The sequence below is a fragment of the Muscardinus avellanarius genome, assembly GCF_963383645.1.
Source record: "Muscardinus avellanarius genome assembly, chromosome: 4".
In the NCBI taxonomy this organism is placed as follows: Eukaryota; Metazoa; Chordata; class Mammalia; order Rodentia; family Gliridae; genus Muscardinus; species Muscardinus avellanarius.
In genome coordinates this window covers 139,171,703-139,186,104 of record NC_137789.1, presented here as the reverse complement: position 1 = coordinate 139,186,104, position 14,402 = coordinate 139,171,703, and the positions used below count along the sequence as shown (strand labels likewise).

Here is a 14,402-nt window from a genome sequence, read left to right as displayed (position 1 = left end):
ATGTTCTAGGGTTGTAAGTGTTTCAATTTTATTTTTTATTTTTTGGTGGCACTAGGGATTGAACCCAGGAGTGTTGTACTACCAAGACATACTCCTAGCCCTCTTAAAATATTTTATTTTGAAGCAAGGTTTTCCTAGGTTGCTGAAAGTTTTATTCAGTTGCTGAGGTTGGTGTAGAACCTGTGATAATCCTGCCTCAGCCTACCAAGTACTGGGATTACAGGTGTGTGCCACCACACCCAGACTCCAACTATACCTTTTTAAACTCTTTAAAGTTGAAACTTGTTAACTTCTTCTCATGCCATAGGAAGAAATTATATTTAATCCCTACCCTAAAAATATTAATAAATTTCTAAATATCTCTCACTAAGTTGATTATATAGAAAATGTGGAGAGAGAGAGAGAGAGAGAGAGAGAGAGAGAGAGAGAGAGAGAATGAATAAAATGAATGAGAACTTGGGTCCAAGGCTTCATTCTTCCATTTACTAGTTCCAAGTCCTTTGGAAAGATGTTAACTTCACCTTCCTTATCTGTGTAATGGGATCATAGTCCTGCCTTTCACTTGTGAAAATCAATTACGATAAGGTCTCTGGCAAATGGAAGATGTTCTTGTCCACTGATGAGATCCCACCAAGTGCAGCATAAATTCTAGACTGCTAATGGAGAGCACTAAAGGCTGTTTTTTTTTTCTCATTTGGGTTGGAAAACAAGGTTGCCTTGGGTGTCCCACTATGGTAAGGCTGCTCCTCTCTTCACACACACACACACACACACACACACACACACACACACATATACACACTTTCTCTCTCACTCCTACTTCCCAACTAACTTTCCCTTTGATTTACAGGGGGCAGAGAATAGCAGCAGACTCCTTATACTTAATAATCAGATTCTACTAAACTAAGAAAATTTCCTTTTTGTAATGGTTATTTTTTATTAGTGCACTGTAGTCATACATCTTAATGGTGTACAAGATGGTAGAGACATACATGCACACATTGCTCATTTAGCCCTTCCCCAATTCCCACCTCACCCCCCATCCCATTTAACTTCTATTTTAAACCAAAACTAGGTGGTTATAGGAAATATGCTTTCTCACAGTGACCACTGAGTGACTGAGATAGAATCCTACAAAGCCAGACAGAGCAGAAGCAGTCTAGGGTATATTTTGAGACAATTAATATTACAGTCACTTATCCTTGAACATTTATACCTTGATGGCCAGACTGTTACCCTCTCAGCTCTCAACAGAGACAAGCCACAGAAAACGGTGCTTAAAGGTCACCTGCGTTTGTGGGTATCAGACTTTGCTTACATTGATGGAAGCTAAAGGTCAACATCCAAGCTTCCACTGGCTACAGGTGGATTGTTTTTGTAGGCTGGATCTATGCCATATTTGCAAAATGTCAGTTCTTGATAGTGTAGAAATTAATTGCAAACAAAGCCACTATAATGATAACAGGCTTGACCCCAAGGTAGAAGAAGATTTGAAGGTGAAGAGAGATGTTTTCCAGAACTGAACTCTAAATTAAAGCACAGAGAGGGAGACTTTTGCATGTAGAAACATTTGTTTTGCTTGAAAGGAGAAATCACAAATTTTGAGAGGCTGCAGCTTGCTGGTGTGGGCTGTCAGGAAGAGGAGAAGTTCATACCTCTACCAAGCATCAGAATGGTCAACCCAGGAAAATATTCAGTCAGCCTCACCCTCCTGGAGTGTGCAGAATTATAAGCATGGACCATCACTTCCAAGTTCTGCCTCTCACAAGGCTAGAGTGGGATGAGCAAGACTGGGCAAGTCTTAAAAATATTCCTACTCATGATTTTACTGGTTATCTTCTTTGCTTAGTGGGAAAAGCTTGCATATAGCACATAGTAGATAATAATTTGTATTTTATTAATTATTTAATAATAACTAGTGTTATAAGTACAATCTCTGATTTATGATGTTTGGACTTTAAAAAGTTTCAATTATAAAGTGGCACAGAAGTATACCTGTACAACCTTTTTATTTTGTACTTTCAGTATCAATAAATTCTGTGAGCTATCCAACACTTTATTACAAAATATACTTTGTGTTAGATGGTGTTTTGCCTAATTGTAGGCTAGTATAAATGTATAAATGTTCTGAGCACATCTGAGTTAGCATAGGCTAAGCTGGGATATTTGGTAGGTTAAATATGTGAAATGCATTTATGTGCATTACACTTAAAATATTTCCAGCTTTTAATGAGTTTAGAAAGATGTTACCCATCATTGAGTCAAGGATCATATGTATTGATTAATTATAATAAGAATAACAACAACAATGATAGTAGCAACTGCACCAGAAATAAAACTAACACAGAGGGCTTAATAACTAGATGCATTAACACATTTAATCCTCACAGCCACCCGTGAAACTTGAACCACCTGTTCCCTCTAATCACGGAAGGCACATTAAGGTGAAGTTGCTTACCCAGGATCACATAGCCAGAAAGTGGGGGAGCAGGGCTGGAGCTGAGCATTCTGGGTATAGGCTCTGTGCTTTCCATTGCTTGGACAGACCAGTTGGAGCACCATGGTCACTGGGTCAGGCCCAAATGCATGCGCCTGTCACCTGTATAATGTGTACCTTGTGTGTTTGACACACTCAGTCTCCTGGGACTCGCCCTGTCTGCATGTGAACCGTGTGAGTCTATCATAGGGTCTCTGCTCATGACAGTGTTTTGCTTCCTCCCCCAGCGCCCCTGGTGGACCTCACCCCAACCCACAGTGGATCCGCCATGCTGATGCTGCTCTCAGTGGTGTTCGTGGGGCTAGCCGTGTTCGTCATCTACAAATTTAAAAGGTGCGTGTCCCTCCGTTCACATCTCTCCCCGACCTCCTCCCTCTTTCCGACAGGTTCAGAAGCACGCATCAACGTGTTGTGTTTCTCCCGTGCAGAGTGGTGATGGTTTCTGTTAATGTTTTAGGAAGATCCCGGGCATTAATGTTTATGCCCAGATGCAGAATGAGAAAGAACAAGAGATGATCAGTCCAGTCAGTCACACTGAAAGCAGGCCCAATGTTCCTCAGACTGAACTAAGGAGGCCTGGCCAGCTTATAGATGAGAAGGTGGAATCACAGCTCATAGGTAAATGATTCCCAATAGCTGTCAGCTGTTCAACCTGAGGAACCAATGGCTGACTCTCCCTCTAACCCCTCTCTGGCTTCACATAACCACTTTCTTCTGCTCTAACACCCTGAGAGAAATAGCTAAGATGTCTCTTTCTTGCTCCTATCTAGTTTGCTTTTCTCTCATTAACTTATTTCCCTTTTTGCAAACAAACAAACAAACAAACAAAAACCTTCCCTAAAATACCAGCCTTCAAATGTTTATGCAAGGAGAGGCCTCAAGCTGGGGATGGTGAACTGGGGGGCTGGGCAGGAGTTGAGGGACATAGTATGTATTGACTAAAGCAAAACTACAGATAGCTCCAAGGAGGTGAAAGGGTTCCAGAGGACAGAGCAGAACAGGGACAGAGGACTGTCCTTTCTGAACATCCAGGAGTGTTTTTCTTCTTTTTTTAAACTAGAATTAAAAAAAAAATTTAGATAACCATTTATCTAGTAAAATGGTTTCTGGGAACTTGAAGCTAAGTTCTTAGGAGTGAGAATTCTAAAAGAGACCAAGTGCAAAGTTAGAGCATATCGGCAAACGTCTCTTCATTTTTAACTGCCCCTTACCAGATGTCATATAATGGAATTTATAGTTCAATAGATCTCTTTCTGCCTGTGAAGTAAGCACAGGGAACCAACAGCTAGGTATAGTGAGTCTGACATTCAGTTGCTAAGTCCTACTATTTATTGCAGAAGAAATTTTCCAGGAAGTTAGACAGATCCATGGAGCCAACATTGCTGACCCATTCCTCTCCCTGGTGTCTCCTGCCTGTTGGTCTCAGGAGTTGAAGTTATAAATGTTCACACCTAGACCCTGCATTGCTGACTGCGATGGATAAATTATAACTACTCACACTTCACTCTAATGTCCTAGTGCCAAACCACCTAGAAGACCTTTACCTAAAGATTGTTACTTGGGGTGGGGGTGGGGATGAGTATGTAAATGGAAACGAAACCCTTTCTTTAAATGGATATGTGACAAGTCTGTAGAGATATTAAGGAGAAATTTAAATGCAATGACGGGCTCCTCTTGCAAATAATAATAACAACTGCAGTCACATCTGCTGTCCAATTTTCACAGTGCATTTTCTTTTATTGGGGGAGACCGGGTGATAAATACATAATAGCTTTGGGTTGAAAAGGGTAAAGGCTTTTCTGTCTTCATGTCTAGAGAAGTATTCCTCCTGTCTGTGCACTTTTAAAGTATCTTAAGATGCTGCATTTTGGGGGTCATTTGGCTCTCAGTTCCTTTCCACAGGGTATGAATTGCAGTGGCTGTTTACTTTATTAAAGTAGCTATTCCTCCTACACCAGGACCATCTTGCAGCACATTGCAAAATCTCTGACACCTTTCCATTTCCAGTGTCATTAAATGAGTAAGTGTCACACGTTTTCTCTTAGGAGAGTAGCTTTACCCTCCCCTCCCTCCCCTTCTACTCAACCTGGTGACTCATCTCTCCGATTGCAAAGAGCAAGACACGCCACTCCACCTTCAACGCCAAAGCTGGGATCTGCTGGGGCACAATTTGCAATTTAAGGAAAAGCCCCCAAAGCTACAGGCGACCTGCTGATCAGGAAAGAATTTCGCTCTTGTCAAGCCGCATCATCATTCATGACCACTAACTTTATGTTTCTTTTTCTTTCCTTTGTTGTTCTGTTTCCTATTTTGCCAGGAAGTATTTCCATAGTTGCTGAGAATCAAAGCACAAAAGAAATCCCTACCTTTGTAAATGTTTGAATGGAGGACGCCAGTAAAAACAAAACAAAACAAAAATAAAAATAAAAACAATCAAAATCCAAACAAACAAACACTCACTGCATACGGACTTTTTAATTCTTCAGACACAGACAACAAGGGTTTTTAGCTTTAAGCCTGTGCATGTGGACAATACCTGAGAACATGTTTGGAGGGGCAGTGTACAGGTGCTCTATTTTAATGGAAAACACTCCCCTCCCCCTTTCTTTTTTTTTTTTCTGATCGGTCGTGTTTGTAGAAAATTCATAACATATATAGGCCAAGGAAATTTGCATGTATTTTTGGACATATTCTTGGCTCTAGATTTAACAGCTATTTTAGCACTATGGCCTGATGGGTGGATTAGCCATCCTGGGCCTTTTCATAAGACACAAAGACATGCACAGGAGTTTGAAACCCTGAGCTGTTTTTCTGTTCCACTTTCTTGATTGTCATTTCCCCTTCTGAGTTAGTTTCGGCAGCTCTGTCGGTCAGCAGTGACCACCGGCTGTTTTCTTTCCATTCTCGTGGCCACAGGGACAGAGGTGCAAGTTGAAGACCCGTGTGTGCAGGTACAATAGGAAAGGAGAGGAGGCAGGGGAGCGATGCAGGTCAGAAATGGACCTTTGTTTCCTGCAGCTTTTCCCCCTTGCAGCTTTTCTTCCTCCTTCTCCAACTGATGTAAAAAACAAATTTTTTTTCATCGTCTGGCCGACCCATTTGTTTGCCATTCATGTGTGGCCAGGATATGTCAATGTCTTAAATCTCTCCCATCCAATCCCCCAAGTTTTCTTTCGGTGATTCCCACTTTTTCTTCCCAAACATGTTGCTAGATTTTGGACATTAACCCTGTCATTTCCTAAATACCGGTCTAGCTTCTGCCAACCCTGCCCCTACCACTTGCAAGTGTCTGTCGGTTTCGTACACTCCCAAGCATGCCAGCTTCAATGCACACTGACCCAGTTGCGTCCTGCCCACCGAGGTTCTGTTTCATGTTCCCATTGTCTCTTCCTCTAGAAATCCTTCCCTTTCCCACCTGGAAATACATAATGTGTGTGAAAGACATATGTAAAAGCAATCCAATCCTGGCCATATACTTTGGGGGAAAATAAAGCATACCACCAAAGAGTGGTATTCTCGCACATTAAAAAAACTGTGTGCAGAAAGATTCTGGAAGATCCTTGTGATAAATGTTCTGAACATGTAATTGTATTGCAGGACAGTTTCTTCCTGTGATAGTTGCTGTGACACAATAGTTCCACTCTCACAGTAGAATAAATTTTTTTGTGTGAAATAAAACCGATTCTAACCAGAAGGAGAGGCGGGTTAATGGACTAAAAGTTTGAAAGTGTCAAAAAGTCTGAAAAAAATAGGTCTTATCTTACATTAGGATGAGATTTTGCTTATTTGGGGTGATCCCAGTGATTTCACATGTGCTCTCTGATCTCTGAGATTCATGGTCTCAGTAAAGGAAAAATAAGTCAGTAGAAAGGAGAGGAGTTAGCTGACTACAGCAAAGCAAAAAGAAATCTGCAAAGCATGAAGGAATCCTGGTTTTCCAAGGGCAGTCAGGAAAGAAGGACCAGAGAGAGAAGGAAACAAAAGCCTCTTACCTACTGAACCTTCTTCAGTACTTGGACTGAACAAAGCCCACTCTTGAAGGACAGGAGAAAGCTGCTCTGATAATCACTCAGAGAACCCAGTCTCCTTCTTGAACAGGGTATGCCAGGGAGCCTGGTGATCAGGAGGACATCCTAAGGATCCTGAAGATCCCTGCCCTTATGTAGTTCAGGCAGGGAAAGAGCAGCAAAGCAGCTGTCAGAAATACATCAAATGGAAGGTTTTATGGTTGAGGATGCCCTATATGGATCTGCGCAGTGGATCATGCCTGGGGCAGCCACCTTTTTGTAGAACTCATCTGATTCCCAATCTGCCAGGCTTCCTATCTCACAGGAAACATCCTCATTGACTTGCTTTGGTTGGAGCCTCCCAAATCTAATCTGGAAGACAAAGTGTTTAGAAACCTAAAGAGGCTCACTCAGACTGGCACAGGGAGCCCTCAGAGTTGCAGTTCAGTTCCTTTTAATTAGAAAATTATGAACAATTGAAATTATATTCTAGCACAGTGCCTTGCCTAGAATAGTATTGTGAAAATTGTCAGTGAAATAAATATATGGAAGATATAGGGGAGAAAGGTTGTAAGTTATAATTCAATATAGAGGTGGCCATGAGATGCCTGGCATTTTGGAAAGTGACCAAAGGTGGCCAGCTGCAGTATTAGCATCTCCAGTGTCCTCATGTGCCTCTCCTCAAAGCTCTCTCCCACCTGTAGGTGATTAGTGAGGCAAGGTACTGCTCAGAGGGGACCTCACTGTTCCTGTGACCTTGGCTAGCTGTTTTCAAAGTGGGGTGCCCAGGCCAGCAGTATCAGCAGAACCTAGAGCTGTTAGAAATGAAGATTCTGGTCCCGTATCTCAAGGTTACCAAGGCAGAAACTCTAGGGATTCAATAGTGTTGTTCTCCATTATTGGGTGATAGTGGGCCCGGCAATTTTTTTCAATAAGTTATCCAGGTGATTATGATAAAATTTCAAGTTTGAGAACCACCATACTAGACCTTGCCAGCTCAATCCCAAAGAGAAAATAGTAATGAAAGCCTACAAATGGGAGGGACCCAAGTGCCTACCTACTTGCCAACAGCAGGTGTGAAAACATTGAGGAGTTGGGTGGGCTTAAGGTCAGAGGAGTATGGGGAGGGATGTATGTGGAAGGTAAGATTCAGGGCAAGCTATGACACTGCAACATTTTATAACATCCCAGAAGGCAAACTGCATGCTCTACCCTGAATTATCCAACCGACATTTTCTCCCTTGCCTTATTCCTAAATGGATTCACAGTCCAAAATGCAGAGGTTTGCTTTGCTTTTTTTCAGAAGTTTCCAACAGCAACTTTGAGAGCAATGGGGTGCTTGGCAGCTGTTCTGTGTTTTCCAGGATTCCAACTGAGCATTGAAATCTCTCATTTGCCAACTTATTTTTATAGGAAGCCAATTTAAAAAAAATGAAAGTTTTCTTATAGTATTGGAACTACTTCTAATTTTAAAATGACTTTTTTGATGTATTTTTTGTTAAATACTATGTAGTGTAATGTATAATTGCTCTTGTTTATTGCTTTTACAATCATATTTATTAAACAGATAATGTCTCTAAAGTCTCTGCCTTAAGGTGTTTATTTTATCCTGAAACTTGGTGCTCAGTCTAAAAGTTATGCATTTTTAAGATTTCATAAAGGCTAACTGATTTAGAATGTAGTTCAACCACAAACTCAAGGTTTATTTTTTAACAAAATAGAATATATTCTCCAACCTAAATCCTACTTGCAGGAAAGGTGACCCCACAACTTGTCAGTTTATTATTAAATTATCCCATTTAAAAATCACTCTAAACTGGTTACTTTGGGAGGAGTTACATGCCCACTATTATTAGTTCAAAATTATAAATTGTTAATACTGAAGAAACCTATTCAAATTTGTTTGCAAAGCCATCGTTACTGGAGGACTAAACTGCTTATAGTGAACTGAAACATAGGAGGAATGCTAAAGGCTCAAGATGATAGAATGAAAACAGTTTTGGACCCAGGATAAAAGGGAGTTCTTTGGGCTGTACCAGCTGTGCAACCTTGAGCAAATCACTTTAAAACACAAAAGCTTCAGTGTGTTCATACATATAATTTGGAGGAAGAAGACCGCTTCAGGCTCCGGTTTTCTGAGTGGGTGAGTCATTCCTAAGAGTTCCAAATAGATGATTTAAATTTAGTGGAAAATTAAGAGGTGGACTGTATCCATCTCTCATTGACATTGTTTGGCCCTTATATTTGTTAGAAATATTTGTGCAGACACAGAAACCTCTCCAACCTTCCCAAACACCTACCAGGAACAGAATGCCGCTAGGCTAAATGCTCTGATCCTTCATTCCATTCCACGCCAGATTCTATGCTGTTCCTCCCCTTCAGGGTTTAGCCAAGAAAATGGAAAACATGCTTAGATATTTCACACTAAGGGGATTTAAAAAGTGGAAATGGTGCCAGGCGTGGTGGTGCACGCTTATAATTCCACCATTTGGGAGGCTGAGACAGGAGTATGGCTGTTCGCTGACAGCCTCAGCTAATTAGTGAGGCCCTTTAGTGAGACTCTATTTCAAAATAAAGAATACAAGAGAATGGCTGCTATGAACTTTTAGTGTTAAGTACACGAAGAGGGGATTTTAGCTTGAATAATGGACGTGCCAGAGATGTCAGTCCCTTGATTAGCTTCTGGAAGAAGTCTCATATTTCCCTGGACTGAGGTAACTAGGTGTGAGCAAAGCCCTAGAGCTGAGACTAACAGGTTGAAGTCATAGCCACAGAGAACTTAGCACGGCCTCTGCTAGAAATGCTGGGAGAGCAGAGATGAGAGATGTGGCTTGCCTTTCCTTGTGCTCTGGTCCTCTTATCTCTAGGCCATGCTTCCCCACCATGCAAACCTGGCCAAGTACCAATAGACAATGAAGCCTGGAAAATATTTACTGAAATAGAAAGCAGAGAAGAAAGGAGTGGGGTATGGATTTGAGAGAATTTGAGCAGATGATAGGTATGGCGCTCCTTTCAAGGATAAATCAACATGTTCAATCAACAAATTTCACTCAGCCCAAAGGCATTCATTTAATAGGAGAAGCCCTTTAATGCAACTTTATTTACATATTAATAACACATATTTAGAACTTGACATTAGGTTTATGTGTGTGGCATCTTATGCCTTTCTTGCTGAGTTCTATGCTCACTTAGCAGAGGATCTCTTTAGATTTTATTTTAAAATTTCATTCCTTTGGTATCTAGCACCGGACATTGCCATTAGGGGGCACTAGATAAATGTTTGATGAAACTCAACTCCCGATTTTTCAGCTTACTCTGGTGAGCCAGTCCATTTTATTTAGCAAAGATCTCAGAGGTGGTTTCACAGGTCAAACCTCACCCCGCTAGCACCTCTAATTACATGTCCAATGGTTGTTTGTCAAGAATTAACACCTCCCGGCCCTTCTCCTCTGTTGCCATGCAAGCTGCTGTACTCAGGGAGCTATTCTTAGACATTAATTTAAGTGAAATAATTGCACATTAGAAAAAAAAAAGCAGCTGGATAGAAAGAATAAAAATCAAAGGCCCAAGTTTGATTTCTGAGTCATTATATAATTTTCTTACCTATTTCCTGAAGGGTTAATGGGGTTTTGAGGATGCTCGCTTGATCAATGTTTGCATAGTAGGGGAATCCCAAAATAATTCCAAATGAGCATCTGAAAGGGAATGGCTATGATGAAATTTTAGTGTTAAATACATGAAAAGGAATCTGTGTTTGCAGTATTGGATATTTATTGACCTGTATGTGGCAGACATCACAGGAGGTAGTGATAATATAATTGCCAAAAAGGCACATAAAATATCTGCCTTCACAAAGCACGCATTCCAACAGCAACAGTAAACACAATGCATAATTTAACATTACATATGCAACACCATCAATATGTAAAAGGTAATTTCTAGATATTGCAATATAAAAGTAGAATTAAAACATATGATAGGCACAGAGTAGCTGGGGGTGGAGATATGGGCCAAGGAAATTTAGACAAAATTGTCTAGATGCTAAGGGACAACCTCTTTTGGACCTGAATTCAGAACAGAAACCAGCCATTGAGAGAAACATGTATTCTCTGGATGCACTTAAAATTAACCTTAGAACCACCTTACTCAGAAAAAAAAAATTATATAAATAATTAGACATGCTTCTGACTTAAAAGGGAAAATATTTTTACATAGCACATGCATGGGGTTTTCTCCAGAGAATCATATATACTAACAATTGTCTTAACTGTGACACGTGTCCTAAAAAGTCATCTGACCACATAAAATGGCATAGTAAAATTTCACAAAGTTTAGGGAACAAAATGGGCTGGGGCCCATCACAAAACCTTTTTCATATGTCAAGGTAATAGGTCCCTGGATGCATTAAAAAAAAGATACAAGCTTAATGAAAATGGTGACACAGTCTTACATGTACTAAATGGTTAAAAAAGACACACACAAACACCTATTTTGAAAATCATCCAAAGTTTGCTGGTGAGTGTTGGCGCTGGAATGCCTATAGCTGTGAGTTATTGTGTAAAGAGTTATCTTAAATCAGACACATTTGTGGTGGATGGTGGGGTAGAACACACAAGGCCGAGGAGGACGGCTGGTAGATACTTGAGGGTGCGTGTGGGATATGTATTTTTACACAGCTAGTTTTGTGAGGTAGCTAGGTTAAAGAAGAGCTGGACGGAAAAGACACATACAGAGGAATCAACCAAACCTCCTGAGAAAAGGTAAGGAGTTACATCTGCTGCTTTAGAGACCTCCTCCACCCCCATGGCTTCCCAGGGACTCCTAGCAAAATGTCTCCAACTGGGCAAAAACAGCACAAGCTGAAGGCCCTGAGCCAGGATGGGGAAGGAAACAGGGAGCCCTCCCAATGCATATACATTAGGGGAAGAGGTTTTTAGGCTGAGTGAAATTCTCCATGCAGAAGACTCGGGCCTTTTCTAACTCTTGGAAACAGACCACTTCAGACTCATTTTCTGTAGCGTAACTCCTTGTCCCATAGCATTTCTCATTCTTGTTCCGTTCCATTTCAGGGAAGCGGCCCTCTTCCAACTATTTGTCATAACTGGACCCCTTTTCTGGAATGTAACTCCCTTTGTCATGGCATTCTTTTAGTACAGTGCCCCTGCCTTCTAAGTAAACTACTTATCATCCCTTTTGGGCTTTCTGTTTGAGTGCAGGAACCAAGGGGGAGAGATTATAGCTCTGTATAGTAATTTCTAAGGAAATCATCACCCGGTAACAGTTTCAGCTGGGTGCCGTTTTTTTGCATTTACCTAGTGTTTCTTATTGAAATTATATATAAGCAAACACCACATTTAAACTATCTTCAAGTTCTTCCCTAATATCAATTTATTAGAACAAATCCACACTTTCATAAAATGTTACGTGGAGAGCAGAGTAATGCAAGTGACAATTTAAAAGTAATTTGGCCAGGCATGGTGGCGCACGCTTGTAACCCCTGCGCTTGGGAAGCAGAGACAGGAGGATCGCTCAGGTTTGAAGCCAGCCGCGCGTGGTGGCTTAGGAGACCGTTTCCAAATTAAAAAAAAAAAAAAATGTAAAAATAGGTCTGGGAGTGTAGCCCGGAGGTAGAAGGGATTCCAGGAACCCCAGTACCACCAAAAAAAAAAAAAAAAAGTAATTTGGAAGTCGAGTATGGAGGCCCATGCCTATAATCCCATAGGTTCTGGAGAAACTAAAACAGGAGGATTGCAAGTTTGAGGCCATCCTGGGCAACCTAGTAAGACTCTGTCTCAAAAACTAAAAAGGGCTGGGGATATAGCTTAGTGGTAGAGTGCCCCTAGATTTAATACACACACACACACACACACACACACACACACACACACACACACACACACGACTGGAAGCAGTACCAGGTTCCTCCTCCCCAGCAACTCATTCTTGGGAACATAACTCTGGCCCCCAAGGATGTTAAATTATGGTCACATACCTAAGAGAAATTTTGTGTAAAACACATTTATGAAGTATTCAATAAAAATGAAAACAAAAGAATACTTTAAGATGTTTAACCATACATTTCTAGATAATAAAAATACTTGGTGAAAAATAATAAGATATTTCAATATATGCCTATGTATGTGCTTTCATAAAAATTTTGCACATGTATCAATAACAGCTTAGAGATGTAGAAAAAGATTCAAAAAATAGTATGTATAAATTAATCAGTTAGCTAGGAATCACAATATACATATCTATATTATAAAACAGAAGGTTTCCATTGAAATTATTGTTTCAAAGAATAATGGTATAAGAAAACTCATGTGATATTAAGAACTGAATTTAAATTTTTACATAGTATAATGACAATCTATACAGCAAATATAGACCTGGAGGTGTAGTTCAGTGGTAAAGCACTTACCTAGCTTGTGCAAGGCTCTGGGTTTGATCTCGTGTGTGTGTGTGTGTGTGTGTGTGTGTGTGTGTGTGTGTGTTTTAAATAATAACACTTTATTTCTCATTTTTAAACTATGAATATTTTAATTATCTTTGTCTTTTTGACATAATTTCTAAGTTTTTCTAAGATACTTTTTTGCAGTACTAGGGATGGAACCCAGAGGCATTCTACCTCTGAGCTACACCCTTGGCCCTATTTTTTATTTATTTGGAAACAGGGTCTCACTAAGTTGCTGAGAGCCTCACTAAGTAGCTGAGGCTGGCTTCAAGCCTGTGCAATTCTCCTGTCTCTGCCTTCCAAGCACTGGAATTACAAGCATGAGCCACCACACCTGACTCTCAAGAATCATATTTTATTTACTTGTAAAATTAATTACATAATCATAAACAAAATAAAGTTTATAGAAAAATTTATAATTTAAGGCAGAATTACCTAAAATCCCTTGAATAATTAAAAACAGCTTTCTAGAGAAAATGACAATATTATCTCATTTTTATTCATTTAAATTCATATTGAGATGAAAATATTATTTTGATATATAGCACTGCAATATAATTCCTGGAATTTCAAGTGTTAAAATGTTAAAAGTATGTAACTTTGGTATCCATGTATGTATATATCTATATGCATATATACACAAGTGTATACTGGTATGCAATTAAGTTTTACAGCATAAATAAGATAAATATGGAGCTGGGCATGTGGCACATGCCTGTAATTCTCATACATGGGAAGATGAGATAGGAGGATTGTAGGTCCAAAGCCTTCCTTAACAACTTAATGAGACTCTTTCATCCTAGTGAGATCCTGTTTTCAAATAAAGAATAAAAAATAGGGCTGGATGTGTAGCTTGTAGGAAGAATACTCCTTGCACCACACACACACACACATACACACACATACATAGTTAAATATGTATACATGCACATTTATACATTGTTTAGATATGCACATGCAGAAGAAAACTCTCAGATGTCAACAAAGAAGTAATAGTTAAAGTTATGTCCCTTAAACACACAGAAAGATGTGCTAGTAATGGGTCTGGACCTATTGATCACACTGTGTAGACTACCTTAGCATAGTTCTATTTAAAGATTTTGTTATTCTTTAGTGTTCATAGCAAACTCCAGGCGCATGAAAGAAAGGGAGATGTAGGCATAAAAAGTTATTCCTAGGAGAGAAAGATATGGAAGCTGCTGGATAACCTCTACTCTAACTCAAATAATCATCTTGTTAAATGCCCAACCAGCCGCTAATCACTTTCCTTACTAACTTGCAGCCACAAAATGAATAGCAACCTTAGTGATAGCAACAACATGTAAAACCTCAGGTTGTTACACATAAACACACTTGATACATGGCTGGCACTGGCCTAGCCAAGTGTCTGCTGAAGAACTGTGGGCAGAAAGTTCACAGCGGCCAAGTTCAGAAGACAGAGGCC

General features: G+C 40.0%; 1 protein-coding gene across 5 annotated transcripts in view; it reads left to right on the top strand.

Moving 5' to 3' along the window:
- Positions 1-7,887, top strand: part of SORCS1 (sortilin related VPS10 domain containing receptor 1) — a gene marked incomplete at both ends in the record, with an annotated part of 539,831 nt that extends 531,944 nt beyond the window's left edge. The window contains 3 exons of one of the 5 annotated variants that reach the window (XM_080694691.1): positions 2,725-2,830; positions 2,955-3,115; positions 7,808-7,887. In XM_080694691.1, coding sequence (XP_080550817.1) covers positions 2,725-2,830; positions 2,955-3,115; positions 7,808-7,887 — 347 coding nt within the window. Of the gene's footprint in view, positions 1-2,724; positions 2,831-2,954; positions 3,116-3,834; positions 3,939-4,542; positions 4,679-4,814; positions 4,880-7,807 lie in introns of those variants that run through there. The other 4 variants (XM_080694692.1, XM_080694690.1, XM_080694694.1 and 1 more) reach the window with 4 other exon arrangements.
- Between the last annotated feature and the right edge of the window lie 6,515 nt (positions 7,888-14,402).